The sequence below is a fragment of the Vitis vinifera genome, chromosome 10 (assembly GCF_030704535.1).
Source record: "Vitis vinifera cultivar Pinot Noir 40024 chromosome 10, ASM3070453v1".
Classification (NCBI taxonomy): Eukaryota; Viridiplantae; Streptophyta; class Magnoliopsida; order Vitales; family Vitaceae; genus Vitis; species Vitis vinifera.
In genome coordinates this window covers 3,337,595-3,354,184 of record NC_081814.1, presented here as the reverse complement: position 1 = coordinate 3,354,184, position 16,590 = coordinate 3,337,595, and the positions used below count along the sequence as shown (strand labels likewise).

At 36.7% G+C, this 16,590-nt stretch overlaps 1 protein-coding gene and 1 pseudogene across 1 annotated transcript; both read right to left on the bottom strand.

Annotated features, from left to right (window-relative positions):
• Positions 1-12,805: 12,805 nt before the first annotated feature.
• On the bottom strand, positions 12,806-13,421 carry LOC100260488 (cysteine-rich receptor-like protein kinase 29). The gene is made up of 2 exons (XM_059740173.1): positions 13,278-13,421; positions 12,806-13,147 (listed from the first exon to the last, which is right to left on the bottom strand). Exons 1-2 carry the CDS (start codon positions 13,419-13,421, stop codon positions 12,806-12,808), a joined length of 486 nt encoding a protein of 161 aa, XP_059596156.1.
• Positions 13,422-14,721: 1,300 nt separating this feature from the next.
• LOC132252561 (cysteine-rich receptor-like protein kinase 29) lies at positions 14,722-16,590 on the bottom strand (annotated as a pseudogene).

Below are 16,590 nucleotides of genomic sequence, written 5' to 3'. Positions count from 1 at the left end.
AGGTATCATTGGGCGTATTTTGACATTTTTCTTGAGAATTCCTCTCAGTCATGCAAGAAAAAATCCTTGGCTTTTTCTAATAATGTTTTTAAAAATAATTTTGAGAATATTTTTTAGAAATGGTTTTTAATTTTTTTTAGAAATAAAATAAATTAATTTTTTTTTTAGTAATAAAATAAAATTTTAATTTATTTTTTATTAACAAACTATGCACTTAAATTATTTCAATAGACAATATATTTTGAAAACAAATTTTAAAAAAAATAATTTTAGTAAAAATTTTATTAGTTGAACGTATCTATCAAATTAAAAACAGTGTGAAGCTGAATTTGAAATTTTCAGATTTTCCTTCATCACTCGTAATTCTTTGGAAGAAGCAACTGGCTCCTTATGATACGTTCTAATGGGAAAAAAGCACATAGAAAGGCAGTTGGAGAAACATTCTAATTATAAATAAACACATCCACGAAAAGAAGAAATGCGGGGCCGCATTGTTGGTCAGTCCATCCTCCTTTTGGCTTCCTACGTTAAGATGACCGAAATCTTAAAAGAATAATTCATAAGCCCTCAATTTTTGCACCCAACTGATAGCTCACCGATTAATAATCACTCCACCCATGAATCTCCTTTACGAATCACATTCCATTGAGGTCACTAATTCATAGTTTTTTACTACTGCACAGTCAAATTTGTCCTCTTCTTTCCAAAGATGGCGTTTCACATTATAGAAGAAAGATCAGATTGAAACTTGAGTGGTGATCAAAGACGCGGTCTGAATACAACTGATCAGGAAAGGAAAGGAGTGATTCCACACATAGCACCAATTGGCTGAATACTTTCCAACGTGCCGTGAATAATGGTGAGCTTTGACTATCATTTTGAAAAGAAGAACAGAGAATAGAATGGACCCCTTCAATGAATACTTTTCAAATCCCCGCAATAAAAGAAACTTCAGCAGGAGAGACATTGATCAGACAATTAACTTCATATCTGTAGGTAATAGTTGTTATTTAACTACTAATTTTTCTAAAATTTAAACTATTAGAATATTGAGACTATGATGTACATCATGCTAACAAAATTAAAAAGATAAAAGACAAAACGAGGGTAATTAGAGACAAGAAGTGTGTGCTAAATGATATTTTTACTTTAATTTGTATTTAAATTACATTTTTTTGAATATTTATTTTGATTTATATAAATACAGACTTAATCATATTTCAAATAAAAAACAAATCTCACCTAATTACCTGGTTTTGTAAGTAGATGATTTGTTTACAACCATTTATTGGCTTAGATAACCCATTTAAGGTTGTAGTGTACTACATTTTAATTAGAAGGATGATTGGTTTTGACCATTAGGATAAGTTTCCCATGGCAAGTACAATAGTATGTATGGTCACACATTTGACAGGATCTATGGTGAATTATTACCTAAGGCTATCTAGTTGTTATGATTTCATCAAGTTACTTTGTTGTATTATCTCTCAACCTTAAGAGAATACCTATATTATACCTAAATTAAAAGTGACTTTGACCTACGAGCGATATCCTAAAGTGATCATCTATTCCATATGGATTAAGTCATTGTTGATGGAAGTTGATAGTAATAGGTATTCTTAATAGATGTACTATGATATCTTTTGGGATTGAGACACATGTTTCATTGGGTGATTCTAAGAAGGTGTGTTCATGTAAACCATAACTATAGTAGTTTTTTAAGTGAAACTTAACATAAACTTTTGATGAACTAAAATATGTTAGTTGATCACACTATAAAAGGAACTAGAACTCAAAGATAATAGAGGTAGTCTTAAGAGACTGATAGTTTTTATATGAATACTAGTTGGGGAGACTACGTACAACAAATAATAAGTCATGAAATAGAACACTTAGTTTATCATTGTTATTTAAATAAGGTACTGGAGTATTGTTAATTCTCTATAGTAGAATGTTGAATAAATTTCAAAATTGGATTTTAAGAGGGCTAGTATTGTCCTATAGGTCTTAATAGTCCCTGTTCAAGCTCATATACTTTGATAGCATCGTTTATGATGATTTGATCAACTCTTAGTTCACTTATGTGCATAAAAACATTTAAGTAATTTCGTAAGGTTACATAGAGGTTAGTGAATGACAAATCTAGATTGGGCTAATTGATTCATTAAATGGCCCTATTAAGTTTATTCAATTAATGATCCTAATTGGGTTAGATTAAATAACACAAACCTTTTGTGAGCTTAAGTCACTTAAACCTATTAAAAGAATCCTATAAATACTCCCTTAGGGATTAGTGTTTCAAACTTTTGTTTTCTTCTACCATCCAAAGAAACAGAGCCCTAACCTCCACCTTACAAATCCCCCATTGTTTGAGTACTAAGGATTAAGAAAGAGCCATTGGATGAAAAATCATGGGTGTATGAGACTTCTAGAGTCTTTAGATTTGATCTTCATAAAATAAAATAAAATTAGGAACATCCAAATCCGTCTTAAGTTTTTCTAAACCATTTTTCTAGATACTTTAATGTTTAAAGATACATTTTTACTTCTATTATTAGGATCTAGATGTCCTAGGGAGGAATCCATGTACCTCACTCGATCTTAGAATAAGGAACAAAATGATTCAGGATTCTTCATACAAGCTTCATTGTTGGGCATAAAAAGGCATCCAATACAAATGGTACAAAATGTACTTTAAAATCATTCCCATAATTTATATCCTTCTTAATTTGATTTTCTAACATGACAATTGATAACCTTCCCTTTTTATCATAATATTTATTATACAAGTAATTCATATTACTAGTTTCTTTGTTTAGATTAACTCTCAATCCTTTTGCCTTCACACTTAAAATAAATTTTACATCCATGAGTCACAATTTAATGGGAGTGTCATGCACTTCTAACATGTGAAAGTATGGATTGAAGTTATTTACCAACCAAAGACATAAAGCACGATCTATTTTGGCATATTAAAGTTGTAAAAGACTCCTAAATCCAATTTTTTCAATTACCTCTTTCTATTTTATTTGTAAGCCTTGAAGAATTCTAAACATCATAATTGAGTGAACAACGTGTGTGAAGATACAACTGAAGAGACATACAAACATGTTTGCTTAAAATTTATTTTCAACAAATATTCTAGTAACGTAACTATTTCTTAATAAATAATCATTTTACCTTTGATTCATTTGACGGACTCACACTTTTTAATCAAATATTGTTTAGAGCCTTCCTTTGACTTTACCACAAAGCTTGTCTTTCTTTTTCTAGAAGTGCATCCCACTTCTTGCTTAAATCTTTCCTCAACTACATTTATTTGCTAGTTAATACAAATTTAATTTTTACAAAAATAAATATATTTTGACTTCAAGTAACAATACCGAAGAGTCTCCATCTTCTCATGGATAGTCATCATGACTTATTAGACATGTCTTCATGCAGAGGAAAAATGAAAAATACATTGATTTGGCTCTTAATAATTTTATTAATATAAATAGCCAGCTTTCACTAATTAAAATATATATATATATATTTTATAACGTTGGAAAGTGGTTAATTATTAATGTTTAATAAAGATTTTACAATTTTATTATTCCTCCTTTCTAAGTTCTGCTAGCTGTAACTTTTAGTTTAGGTAAAACCAAAACAAAAACTAATCTAAATCAGCCTTAGACCTTAAAAATTCAGGAGGGAAAACTATGACTTTTCTTCTTCCCTGTGGAGGATGAGACAATCACAGAAGACTTAGATAGGGGTTGAGGGGAGGTGATTACTACTCAAAAAGTGCTCTTTTATAGCTTCAAATTAACTGTTTTAAACACTTTTGAGTAGTAGTTAATACTTTTTAACTCAATTGGCACATTAAGGAACCTAACAAGGGTTACTAATAAGTTTTTGGCTAGTTTTAGTGTTTTTGGTAGCTTTTTTATCATTGAAACAAGGAAAGAATGAGGAAGAATTTTGTGTAATCTATGGCAATGCAAGTTGAAGCTCAAATACATGAAGAATCCGAGTTTTTGAGCACTTCATAGCCTTTTTCCAAGCTTGGCAATAGGTTGCCAAGCCAATCAGAGATGCAAGGAAGAAAACCAGAGGAAAAAATCCAACATGTAGCAATTTTGCATGTCTATGCGAAAATTTCGTATAGCATGCGAAATCAAGAGGAGGAGCAGTTGTAGGACTGAGTGAAGGACAATTTCGCACACCTTGCGAAATCACAAGATGCAGCAAAAAATGAAATTCACACACCATGCGAAATTTCATATGGTCTGCAAAATCTTCCTATGCACTGACTTCGTTAGATTTTTATCTCCATATTTTTGTGTAAATTACTATTTTCTCCTTGTAATCAACCAATGATAGGATTTCTTGGTTAGGAACTATAAAGGGGGGTTGGAAAGACCTTTCTATATAATATCTTTTTGTATAATCTTTTAAAGAGAAAAGACGACACTTGTAATTCTCGTATGAAGAACTATACAGAGCCCTTGCTCCGCCTTTCCTTCTCATTTTGTTTTCATTTTTCTTTCTAGCCAAACAACCTCTGAGGATGATTTCTCAGGGGATGAGTGGCTAAGTTTTACGCTTCTTAGAGTGATGGAAACTAGGTGAAGGACCCAAATGCAAAGGTGGGAGTTTTCCTTGCTTTAAATGAAGGTAGTTGTTAACCATTAATAGTTTTTATTTCAAGGTTTAGCTTTAAATCCCTTAGAATCACCTTGAATGGCCAATACTTGGTAAGCTTTCCGAATTCTATGGATGCTTATTGCTAGATCCATGGATGTCCATTAGTTATCAAGTACGAGCCATTGGAAGGTGGTTCAAGGTGAGAATCACCTTGAATGGCCAATACTTGGTAAGCTTTCCAGATTCTATGGATGCTTATTACTAGATCCATGGATGTTCATTAGTTATCAAGTACGAGCCATTGGAAGGTGGTTCAAGGTGAGGGTCTTTAGTGTTTGAAGCCATTAATGGGAAGCAATTACCATTTTTCATGAACCCTTTGGATCAAATCTTAATCGCTAAATACAAAACCGGTTCGGGAGATAACCATCCTTTATGTTATTGTCCCCAATGCGAGGAGAAGATCTAGAATCTCCCCCTTTGCCTAAAGAACCCAATCCTAGTGACTTAAAGCTCCAAGAAACATTCTCTTTGTAGTTAACTTCAATTACTATTTTTCCTTAACTTAAAATCAACTTTTTCAACCACAATTCCATTTTCTTTAAAAGCTAATTTTCATAAGGAAAAGCATCATTTCATTACCTTCACTAAAGTCACTTGTACGAAGAAAACCCATCCCTGTGGACGATCCTAAAGCCACTATACTATAGTAGCCATGCTACCCTAGTGTAAGGTGATTTAGGTTTTATAAATTTTGTTGATAACACCCGTCTAGCGCAAGAATCAAATGACGTCGTTGCTGGGGATGAATCAAGAGGCTCATGAGATTCCAAGTTTCGTGTTCTTAATTGAAAACTAGCCCAGTTAAGGACTAGCTAGCCAATCATTTGTAGTTTCCATTAGATGCCAACCAATTTGTAGATGTGGTATATATTGGATGCTAACCATCTGACTTTAACAATTTATACACTTGGTAGAATCATTTTGCTTAATTTGGTTAGTGAATCATAAACTCAATAAGATTTCGAGTATGGAGATAGAGACTAATTAATACCAACCTTTTGTGGGCGTGGTATTGGATGGAGGTAGAGGAGCACTAACATTAGTCGGAGGAGAAGGTCATGGCGTTGCTGGTGGTGGTGGTGGAGCATTAGCCGAAGTGAAGTCATAGAACCGGTACAACTCTAACCTAATGTTGCAACTGGGTTTCACAACTCTTCCTCCTCGCTTTCTATCACAACAACCCCGAATGCCATTAATAACCTCCCCTATGCAGTTGTTGCGGGTCAATTCTTATAAATCAAAAGTGCACTGCACCAGGCAATATATGATCTAAAAAGTTGTGACATTCACTTCTCTTATTGCAAATTTATAACTCGAATCACCCGAAACAGATTTTCTTTTAAGGCTGGCAAACAAGTTCCCCAAGGCTTGATTGAACTTAACTCCACTGGGGACGTTGTTCACATAGTGCATAGAGAAAGCAGGCAAAGTTTCCTCAGGGCTGAATATGGAGCGATTCTGAGTATCGTAACATACAATTATCGTACCATACTATTGCCTCCTTCTGATTGGGACATAGAGAAGCATAGAGTCATTGAGACAACTCCGGCACGCGTTTGGTTTAACATCTCCTCTGCAAAATCCAATTGCGTTAACTTTAGTAAAGTTTTGTCTGGCAGAGAATTATAAAAGCCGATTACATTGTCTGAAGGTAGAGAAGAGAAGAGGGTGTTGAGGTTTGCCTAGCTTGTAGGTGTTGTTTCTGGTGTTGAAGTGGTAGAGGAAGTCTGGCTGAGAAATGACTGTTACACCAAGAAGGTGAAGTGTGAGGAAGGGATAAAGGAAGAGAAGCAATCTCAGAGAATCCATTATCATCACCTTTCCAACCATTAAAATCAAAATTTGAAAGATGGATGAGCTCTTCAATCTACTTACTCAGGCTTTATGTATTTCAAAGACTAAGAAAACAGAAGTAACAAGCTACTTGTGATCAAGTCAATTAGAAACAGTATAAGGACAGCTAGTTTCATGCAGAAAATCAGCATCAAAATTCGTAATTGCATTTGATCAGCTAGTTTAGGAAATCTGTACAGCTCATTCTTTCCTTTATTTCCACATATGTTGTTATACGTTAGCACAAGTTTAGGAGTAATTTTAGTTTCTCAAATCTGTATTTATACCTCTTCTTCTAATAAGAATTGAGTGAATCATTTTGTCTAAACCTCTTTATGGTATCAAAGCACACCTCAAAACTCCAACGAGTATTTCCTGTCTTTCTCGCTTCTGCTATGGCCACTTCTTCCTCTGATAGTTTTCCAATAGCCATCAATGCCACCCAGCAAATTACTGCACGTCTCACACCAACCAACTTCCCTTCATGGCATGCCCAATTTGAGTCTCTCCTCCTCGGCTATAACCTCTTTGGCTATGTCGATGGCACTCATACCTGCCCACCCCTACCGATGTCAACTGATGCAGCTGCCACTACCGCTCATCACCTTTGGTTCCATCAGGACAAACTTATTCTAAGTGCAATTCTGACTTCAGTGTCCCCAGCTATGATACCACTCATAGTAACCTCCCAGACGTCATATCAAGCCTGGACTAAACTGACAAAACTGTATGCTAGTCGATCCAGGACTCGTGTCATGCAGCTCAAAGAGGATCTCACCCTCATGCAACATGGCAATCGCAACATTACAGAGTACCTACACTTTGTAAAAACCATTGCCAATGAGCTTGCTCTCATTGATGCCCCATTATCTCAAGATGACATCACTCTATATGATCTTCATGGCTTAGGATCAGATTTTCGTGACATTGTTGCCCCGATTCAAGCCCGAGAGTCTTCACTCTCATTTGAAGAATTACATGATCTGCTACTTGGTCATGAGGCATATCTTCGAAGGCTTGACTCCACTGCTCAATCCTTGGTAGTTACTACCAATACCACTCAATGCAGGGACTCACGCTCCTCAAAGAGTCAGTCTTCATCAACTTATCAACAATCCAAGAATGACTCCAGATCAAAGTCTCGACAATTGAAACAATACAAGTACCCTCCAAGGTGTCAATATTGTGATCAACAAGGCCACATTGCAAAATACTGTCCGAAATTGAAAACCTCTGAAGCCACTATGAATTGCACAACTACTACTTCTAGTCCAGACAAATGTTGGCTCATTGATTCTGCGGCTTCCCATAATATCACTTCTCAGGTTTCAAATTTACAATTTCACTCTGAATATGATGGTACTGATGAAGTTATTATTGGAGATGGATCAGGTTTGCCCATTACTCATTCTGGTTCTCTTACTCTTTCATTTCCAAACAGAAAATTTCAAGTTGAAGATACTCTATGTGTTCCTACCATTAACAAAAACTTGATACCTGTTCACCACTTCACAAAGCAAAACAATGTTATCCTGGAATTTCACCCAACTTATTTTCTTGTGAAGGATCGGAGAACGGGGGAGATTCTTCTTCAAAGACCGTGTGAAAATGGAGTCTACCCTCTGCCCTCATCGCCTGCTGCTACTCCAATTGCTTTTTTCCATGAACGCACATCAGTAGCTGGTTGGCATCAGTGCCTTGATCATCCATCATTCAAAGTTGTCACTTGCCTCATTAGTTCTTTCTCCCTTCCCACCACTTCATGTCTTTCTGGTTCTACTAATTGTCATTCGTGTTCTACCAATAAAGCTCATCAGTTACCCTTTCATAAACACGGTCTAACCAGCACAACACCATTTGATTTACTTTACACTGATGTATGGGGACCTTCTCCCACTCCTAGTCTCAATGGCCACAGATATTATGTTATTTTTGTTGATCACTTTACCAAATATGTGTGGTTCTTTCCATTGCATCAAAAATCAGATGTTAAAACCATATTTCCTCATTTATACAAAATGATTGAAACTCGTTTTAACATAAAAATTAAAGGAGTTTATTCCGATAATGGAAGAGAGTTCACTGTTCTTCAACCCTTTTTCACAACCCATGGCATTAGTCATTATACGACAGCCCCTTATACACCCCAACAAAATGGAGTGTCTGAGCGTCGTCATCGCCATATTGTGGAGACAAGTCAAACCCTTCTAAGTCATGCCTCTCTTCCATCAAAATATTGGGCTTATGCTTTTGCAACAGCCACATATCTAATCAATCGACTTCCATCACCTGTTCTTCATCATAAATCACCTCTTCAAGCTCTCTTCAAGCAACAACCTCGGTATGAAAATTACGTTCCTTTGGATGTCTCTGCTTTCCCTTGATGAAGTCGTATAACACAAACAAATTTCAAAAGAAATATGTTCCTTGTATCTTTGTTGGCTACTTTACTAGCCAAAGTGCATATCTGTGTCTTTATCTACAAAGTCAGCGCATATACACCTCCAAACACGTAACCTTTGATGAATCTGTTTACCCCTTCAAACAGGTTTCCATGCAATCACCCACTGACTCATCTCCACCATAAACCTCTTCTTTTTCAGGACCAATTTTGCAGCTTGCTTCCAGGGAGCTTCCAGCAATCACACGGGCTCAAGGAGATATCATCTCTGCTTTTTCGACTCCAAGTGAAGATACAGCTCTTGTGCAACCTCAAGAGGCACCACTCTCCACTTCAGATCAGGTACCTCTTAGACCTTCTACTTCTGTTTCTCAACCAGAAAATTCATTACCATCCTCTCCACCACCATGTCCACGAACCATCATCACTCGCTCCATGAACAATATCTTTCGGCCAAAACAACTCCACACCACCACCAAGCACCCCTTACCTGAACCACCCGAACCAAGTTGTGTAAGTCAAGCTCTTAAAGATCCTCACTGGCGCAAGGCTATGTCAGAAGAAGTGACAGCCCTCCTTCAACATGGGACGTGGGAACTGGTTCCTCCCACTCCTGGACAGAATCTTGTTGGGTGTAAATTTGTGTTTCGGAAGAAACGAAATCCAAATGGAACAATCAGTCGATATAAAGCTCAACTTGTCGCTAAAGGATTTCATCAACGGCCAGGTATTGACTACTCTCAAACCTTCAGCCCCGTCGTAAAGCCAGCAACAATTAGGCTTCTTTTAACCATTGCTGTCATGCATGGCTGGCCCCTTCATCAGTTAGACATCAATAATGCATTCTTGCATGGTAATCTTGAAGAAACAGTCTTCATGCATCAACCTCCAGGATTTGAAGATCCGTCTCAACCTCAGCATGTTTGCAAGCTAAAAAAGAGTATCTATGGTCTTAAACAAGCCCCACGACAGTGGTACAAGGCCCTTTGGGATGCACTCCTCAGCTTTGGTTTTATTCACTCGGCCACTAACAACTCTTTGTTCATCTATAAGTCTCATGATATCTTGTGCTACTGCCTTGTTTATGTTGATGACATAATTGTCACAAGCAACACACTCAGCTTTGTGAATAACATTATAAACAAGCTTGGCTCTACATTCTCAATCAAATATATGGGCTCCTTACATTATTTCTTAGGAATAGAAGTGATTCCAACGCCATAGGGGCTCTTTCTATCTCAACATCAGTATATACGGGATCTCCTTTCACGAACCTCCATGGAAAATGCTAAAGAAACACTCACTCCAATGTCCACTACAGCCAAGCTTACGATTCACGATAATTCTGAATGTGTTGACAGCACTGAGTATCGCAAGATCATTGGAGCACTTCAGTATTTGGGACTCACTCGTCCCGATATTGCCTTTGCAGTCAACAGATTAGCTCAGTTCATGCAGAAGCCGACAACAAACCATTGGGCCGCAGCAAAAAGACTACTCAGATATCTTAAACAAACCATGTTTCATGGTATCCTTCTCTAAAAGCATGATCAATTCCAACTCAAGACCTATAGTGATGCGGACTGGGCATCAAATACGGACACTCGTGTTTCAACCACTGCTTTCATCACATTCATTGGTCCTAATCCAATCTCATGGTCTGCACGCAAGCAAAGGGCAGTCTCAAGATCATCTACAAAAGCAGAGTTTCGGGCACTAGCTACTGCCACATCAGAAATAGTTTGGCTTCATTCTCTTATCAAGGAACTTGGTCTCACTCTCAGAGAAGCACCTCAAATGTTTTGTGATAATATTGGCGCCAACCATTTCAGTTTAAATCCAGTCCAGCACACACGGATGAAACACATTGAAATTGATCTCCTCTTTGTACGAGATCTTGTCCAAAAGGGAACTATTCGTGTTCAGCACATCCATATCATTGATCAACTAGCTGATCTCCTTACAAAATCACTCTCACATCAACGCTTTCAACTATTAAGATCCAAGATTGGTGTTGCAGATGGCACCTCCATCTTGAGGGGGCATATAAGGACAGCTAGTATTCATGCAGAAAATCAGCATCAGAATTCGTAACTGCATTTGATCAGCTAGTTTAGGAAATCTGTACAGCTCATTCTTTCCTTTATTTCCACATATGTTGTTATACGTTAGCACAAGTTTAGGAGTAATTTTAGTTTCTCAAATCTGTATTTATACCTCTTCTTCTAATAAGAATTGAGTGAATCATTTTGTCTAAACCTCTTTAAACAGAAAAATAGGAGACGGTTGTCAAAAAGTGTGCGAAGAATGATTAGCTTAATCAGAAAAGTATAAACTAGGAGAAGGTTTACGATTCTCTATTAAAAAAATGGAGTCAACAATTAGGTATTGGAGGTGCCATGTGCAGACAGATGACTGAAGAGGAAAGAGTCTCCCTCGACAAATGCAGAGGCACAAGGGATCGTGGTCAGTCTCATGCGTTTCCCTCAAAATAGGAAACTCACATTGAATAATGCAGAGTTCTATGCAATCTGAGGATGATTTCCACGTCGGCTTTTCCAATATGACAGACAGGAAGTAAATGATGCTTTTACTTTGATTTGTATTTAAACATTTATTTTAATATTTATTAGATTAGATAAAAACAGACTTAATCATACTTCAGACAAAAAGACAAACCTCAACTAAATTTTTTCCACGCCCTACCTATGATTGTGGTTTTGTGAAATAGAAAATCATGAGGACAAGTTTGACACGCCTCAGATGAACCAAAAGCTTACATGCCCATTCACATACATGCACCAACACCAGGTGGGATCCATGCAGTTTTAGGAATCAAAAAGGCTTTTGCTTTATCAAATGAATATCCTTTTCACCTATTTCCATAGAAGTTAAAATGATAGCTCAAATTTCTAAATTTCTCCCACCCATGTCCCACTCTCATCCCTCTCATTTTATATAGTTAAATTTTATGCATCCCAACGGACCACCACACCTATATGCTAGATTCACTATTTTATTTAATTTTTTATTCAAATTTCTCTAATTTTCCTTGTTTTCTACCGCAAGTGGCCGCCTTTAATCAAAGTGCTCATATTTAATTAATAAAAGTGATAAAATCAGACAAGGTTTGGTTTGTACCAGAGGGCCAAGGACGTGGTTTTTGAACAAGCTGATAGAGATTTTAGTCATGATTTAACTATTAATGTGACTCTTCTCTCTGTATAATACACTAACACTAAAAAATCCATTAATTAAATGAAAGAGAAACAGTACAATGCTGAAATTCTCACTCTCCACTCAACTGCAGCGTCTCTCTGTATAATACACTAACACTAAAAAATCCATTAATTAAATGAAAGAGAAATAATACAATGCTGAAATTCTCATTCTCCACTCAACTGCAGCCGCACACTCTAAAAAATAAAACTCTAAATCATAAAAGGATTTAATATACAATAGGAGCAAACTCATCATTCGTTATTGTAAGCTCAATAAGGAGCTTGACCCTAACATTCCCTGCAAAACACAACTAAACTGATCTGAACTACACAATCCAACAAATAGGAGTGGCCACACATCAGCCAAAAATTGGCTGGTCAATTTTCCACAGGAGTATAAGAATAAAATTAACATAGCCTGGAAGAATAGATCTCTGTAGTAATTGACATTGCTTCGAAGAATAGAACTCTGCTGTACTGCATGTCCACTGTTGGAGAGGACCCCTTTGTAGAAGAATTTTTTTTTTTCCCTCTAGAACCCAACCAAAGTTGTTTATCTTAAGCCGTCAACAATGAATCGTGCGATAGAAATTGATTTGATCAGGAGCAAAGAAAACAAGAAGAGTCACATTTTAACATAACCTGCATCACCATAATGCTAACGAGGGTGGAGCTCAGTAATTGAGGTCTCATTTACGGACATGCCTGCTGAAACATTATCAGAAGACTTGGTTACTCCAGAATCAGAATCCTGTAGCAAGGGTGTCTCTGGGCCCATGCTACCGTGCAAGAAGAAAGCAGGTTGTGAAGGTAATGGGACAGTGAGAGAGTAGCTACTAAGCATAAGAACAACTGAAGCCATTGTTGGTCTGTCAGCTACATTTTCTTGAACACATAACAACCCAATATGTATGCATCTCATAATTTCACTTCTTGAACCAGAGCTCACAGAAGGATCTATCAAATTTGAAACTGATCCATCCCTCCAACTTCTCCATGCCTACAATAAATTGACAATATACACATACAATTTCAAAGACAGGGTTCTTTAAGCCTTTCAATTTTGTGTGCTTTACTTGTCCGATACTTCTAGGAAATGACTAATTTAACATAGAGATATTCATACTCACAAAGCTTATAAGGTCTTCCGCATTCTCCCCATTGCCGGAACAATTGTTCTTTTGACCGCTGACTATTTCCAAAATCAACACACCAAAACTATAGACATCTAACTTAACCGAGAAGTTCCCATGCATTGCATATTCAGGAGCCATATATCTACTGCATATTGTGATTACTTAGGTCAATTTCATTTTTAATAATAGAATTCATGATTATATTAGGGGACATAATGAAATATTTGCTAAGTTTTGAGATTCCTTTGCTGAGATAATGACCTAAGAGATATAGAATTTTATCAACAAAAAAAAATTAAAATTAGAAAAATACAGGATGTCATCATAATTGTTTACTCTAGCCAGATTTTGATACTTACAAGGTTCCCACAATCTTACTCGTATCAATTTGAGTTTGGTCTAGTGAAAATAACCTTGCCATACCAAAATCTGAAATTTTAGGATTCATTTCTTCATCTAGTAAAACATTGCTAGCTTTGAGATCACGATGAATAATCCGAAGTTGGGAATCTTCATGGAGATATAGAAGCCCTCGAGCAATGCCTACAATAATTTGTAACGCCTTTCCCAGTATAATTGTTGACACTTAATAGGATCTGTGTATTTGTAAATAATGTATGTCATTGGAATGGATTATAATCTCTTTAACTCTTTCTCAATGAAAGAGATTATAACAGACATGGTCTGAAGTATATATGAAATTTGGGGAGAAGTTAAACCATACCAAATAGAAAGTGATCAAGACTTGAATTAAGCACAAACTCATAGATGAGAAGTCTTTCGGTTCCTTTTAAGCAGAAACCTAGGAGTCTAACCAAATTCCTGTGTTGAAGCTTGGCCATTAACAGGATCTCATTCCTGAATTCTAATTCTCCTTGCTTGGAACCCTTGGACAGCCTTTTCACAGCTATTTCTTGTCCATTAGAAAGTGTACCCTGAAATATATCACAACAAAGTATAATATCCAAGACACTTTAAATCAAGCCTGAAGGAATTTAGTAATTTGAGTTGAGATTTTTTTTTCTTATTATGGTAATGTTTAATTACCTTGTAAACAACTCCAAATCCTCCTTGTCCAAGCTTATTAGAATCAGAAAAGTTATCCGTTGCATTTCTAATAGGAGCAAGGTTGAATTGCAAAGATTCCACATTCAAAATTTCATCCTTGGCTACACAAGGCAAGTTAACAGACAAGTGTAATGAAGTAAGTGCATCTTTACACAGGAGTAACATAAATACAGGAGAGTTTCAATGTCTACTCAACACAAAATCTTGTATTAATAACCGAAATTTAATTATTCCCAATTACAAAATCTCATTCTTAGTCCATACAAAATTTCATTTATTTGTTTTTATTATATTATTTAAACTTTTTAAGGAGAGTAGTTCCAGCAAAAAATGGAAAGCAACTTTTTGAATAACAAGTAATGGGGGTAGTTCATTTGAACTTACTTTCATCTTTGTCTCTTGGCTTTCTCATTCTCAAAAAGAGGCAGATGCAGGAGATGAGTATCACAGAAACAACCGTCAGGATAACAACAATGATTACAGTTTGGGTTCTCTTACTTTTTCCTGCAAAAACACAAATTTCCTCTGATCAAATTTCGCGGTGCTGAACTTTGGACTTGCTTTATGTAGTGGAGAGTTGGCATGCATCATGGAATTTGGCCAAACTAATATTTTTGTTCCAGTCCAGTCCAGGATGATATTATATTTTACATTTTCTAGATGATTCAATCGAGTCTCTTTCTTTCCTAATTAAAAAGAAATTAGGAGTCGTATGGGCAAATATAAATGGAATAAATTTTTGTCCTTAATCATGATTTTTAATTTATATCACGTCAACCTATTTATAGAATGAACATGCATGTTTCCTAAATATACTGATCTTCCATACTACAGATTTATTTATTTATTTTTTGGTCCAGGTCTGTCGGTCATGGCACTGCATATTCAGTTCACCAAAAGCAGAAACCATAACAACCTTGGGGCATGATTTGCCATTCTTGTCTAACAAAGAACCTAAACACCAGAAAGAGCTTTGGTGTTTCATTTTAGTTGTTCTCAAAATTGAGAGAGGGATTTCTGTTTTGGGTACAAGATGATGTAGTTTTGGGATAAAATCCTTATCTAGAACTCCATTGACGACAACATGTTAGGAAGTTGACCATTGGTCGTTTTCAGAAAAAATGGATTTCTTCCCAAAGAAACCATGTAAATTCCTTGTATTTTGAGTGGGTACGTTTTAAGTTGATTTCTCTACCTATTTTTTCTCTTTGCTACTGATTGCCTATACGCAAAGAAAACTCTAAATTCTATATCTACAAACTAGAAATGATGAGGGAAGCTTATACTCATACATCTCAGGTTTGAAGTATAAGCAGTCAGTAATATTTTGAAAGCATGGATGTTCAGGTGCATACCCTCTCCAGTAGCGGCATCGTTTGGCGGAGGAGGAGAAGCATTAGTAGAAGATGGTGGCGGTGCATCATAGAGAGGATCATAGAACCGATACGTCTGGAACCTAAAGTTACAGCTGGGTGCCTTGGCATGCCCTCCTTGCTTATTCTTAAAAAAATCGGAAACAAGCCCACCAAGGACGTCTAGACAGTCACGGCATCCCTGATCTTCTAAATCAGGAGTGCACTGGACAAGTGCATATGCGGTATCAGAGTTAGTAGTAAGTGCCTCGCCTGTTGCATACTTTCGAAGAGAACCACCTGACGCAGCTTTTCCTCGAAGGTCAAGCAACATGTTTTGCAGCTGCTGTCTGAAGGACTCCAGGTCCGAGACTTTTTGGATGTCTGCCACAGCGTAATGAGGCGAAGTTTCTTCTGTGCCAAATATGGGGCGGTCAGAGTATCGTAACATGCAAAGATCGTCATACAAAATTGCTTCCTTGTAGTTGGGGCATAATCGTCGAAGCTCCTGTCTGGAGTTATTAATACAACTACAACATTTATCCGGCGAGAGAACCCCTCTACAGAGTCCGATTCCGTTCACCTCGCCAGCAGAGGAATTAAAAAAAACCCATGCTCAACTTGGGTGTTTGAGAAGGAGGTGAGGAGGCTATTGAGGTCTGCCTGGTAAGAACTGTCATCGGTGTATTTACGTCTCTCTGAAATGCATTCTTCTTTAGGGAAATATGACTGGGCAACAGTGAGAGGAACAAGCTGTATGAGAAGGGATGAGAGGAGGAAAATCAGCTCCAAATAACTGGTAGCCATTGGCCCTACCTGCCCTGCAGTCTGTAGAATTGCAGAGGGACTCTTTCGTTAATGGTACTAATGGCATTGGTAGGTGAAGA

What these genes read in the sequence shown, in the direction of transcription:
- LOC100260488 (XM_059740173.1), bottom strand. Translation starts at nt 13,421, where the DNA reads ATGGCTCCTGAATATGCAATGCATGGGAACTTCTCGGTTAAGTTAGAT. An exon ending in CGGAAGACCTTATAAGCTTT is followed by an intron (nt 13,148 to 13,277) that starts GTGAGTATGAAT and finishes AATTTATTGTAG; the next exon opens with GCATGGAGAAGTTGGAGGGA.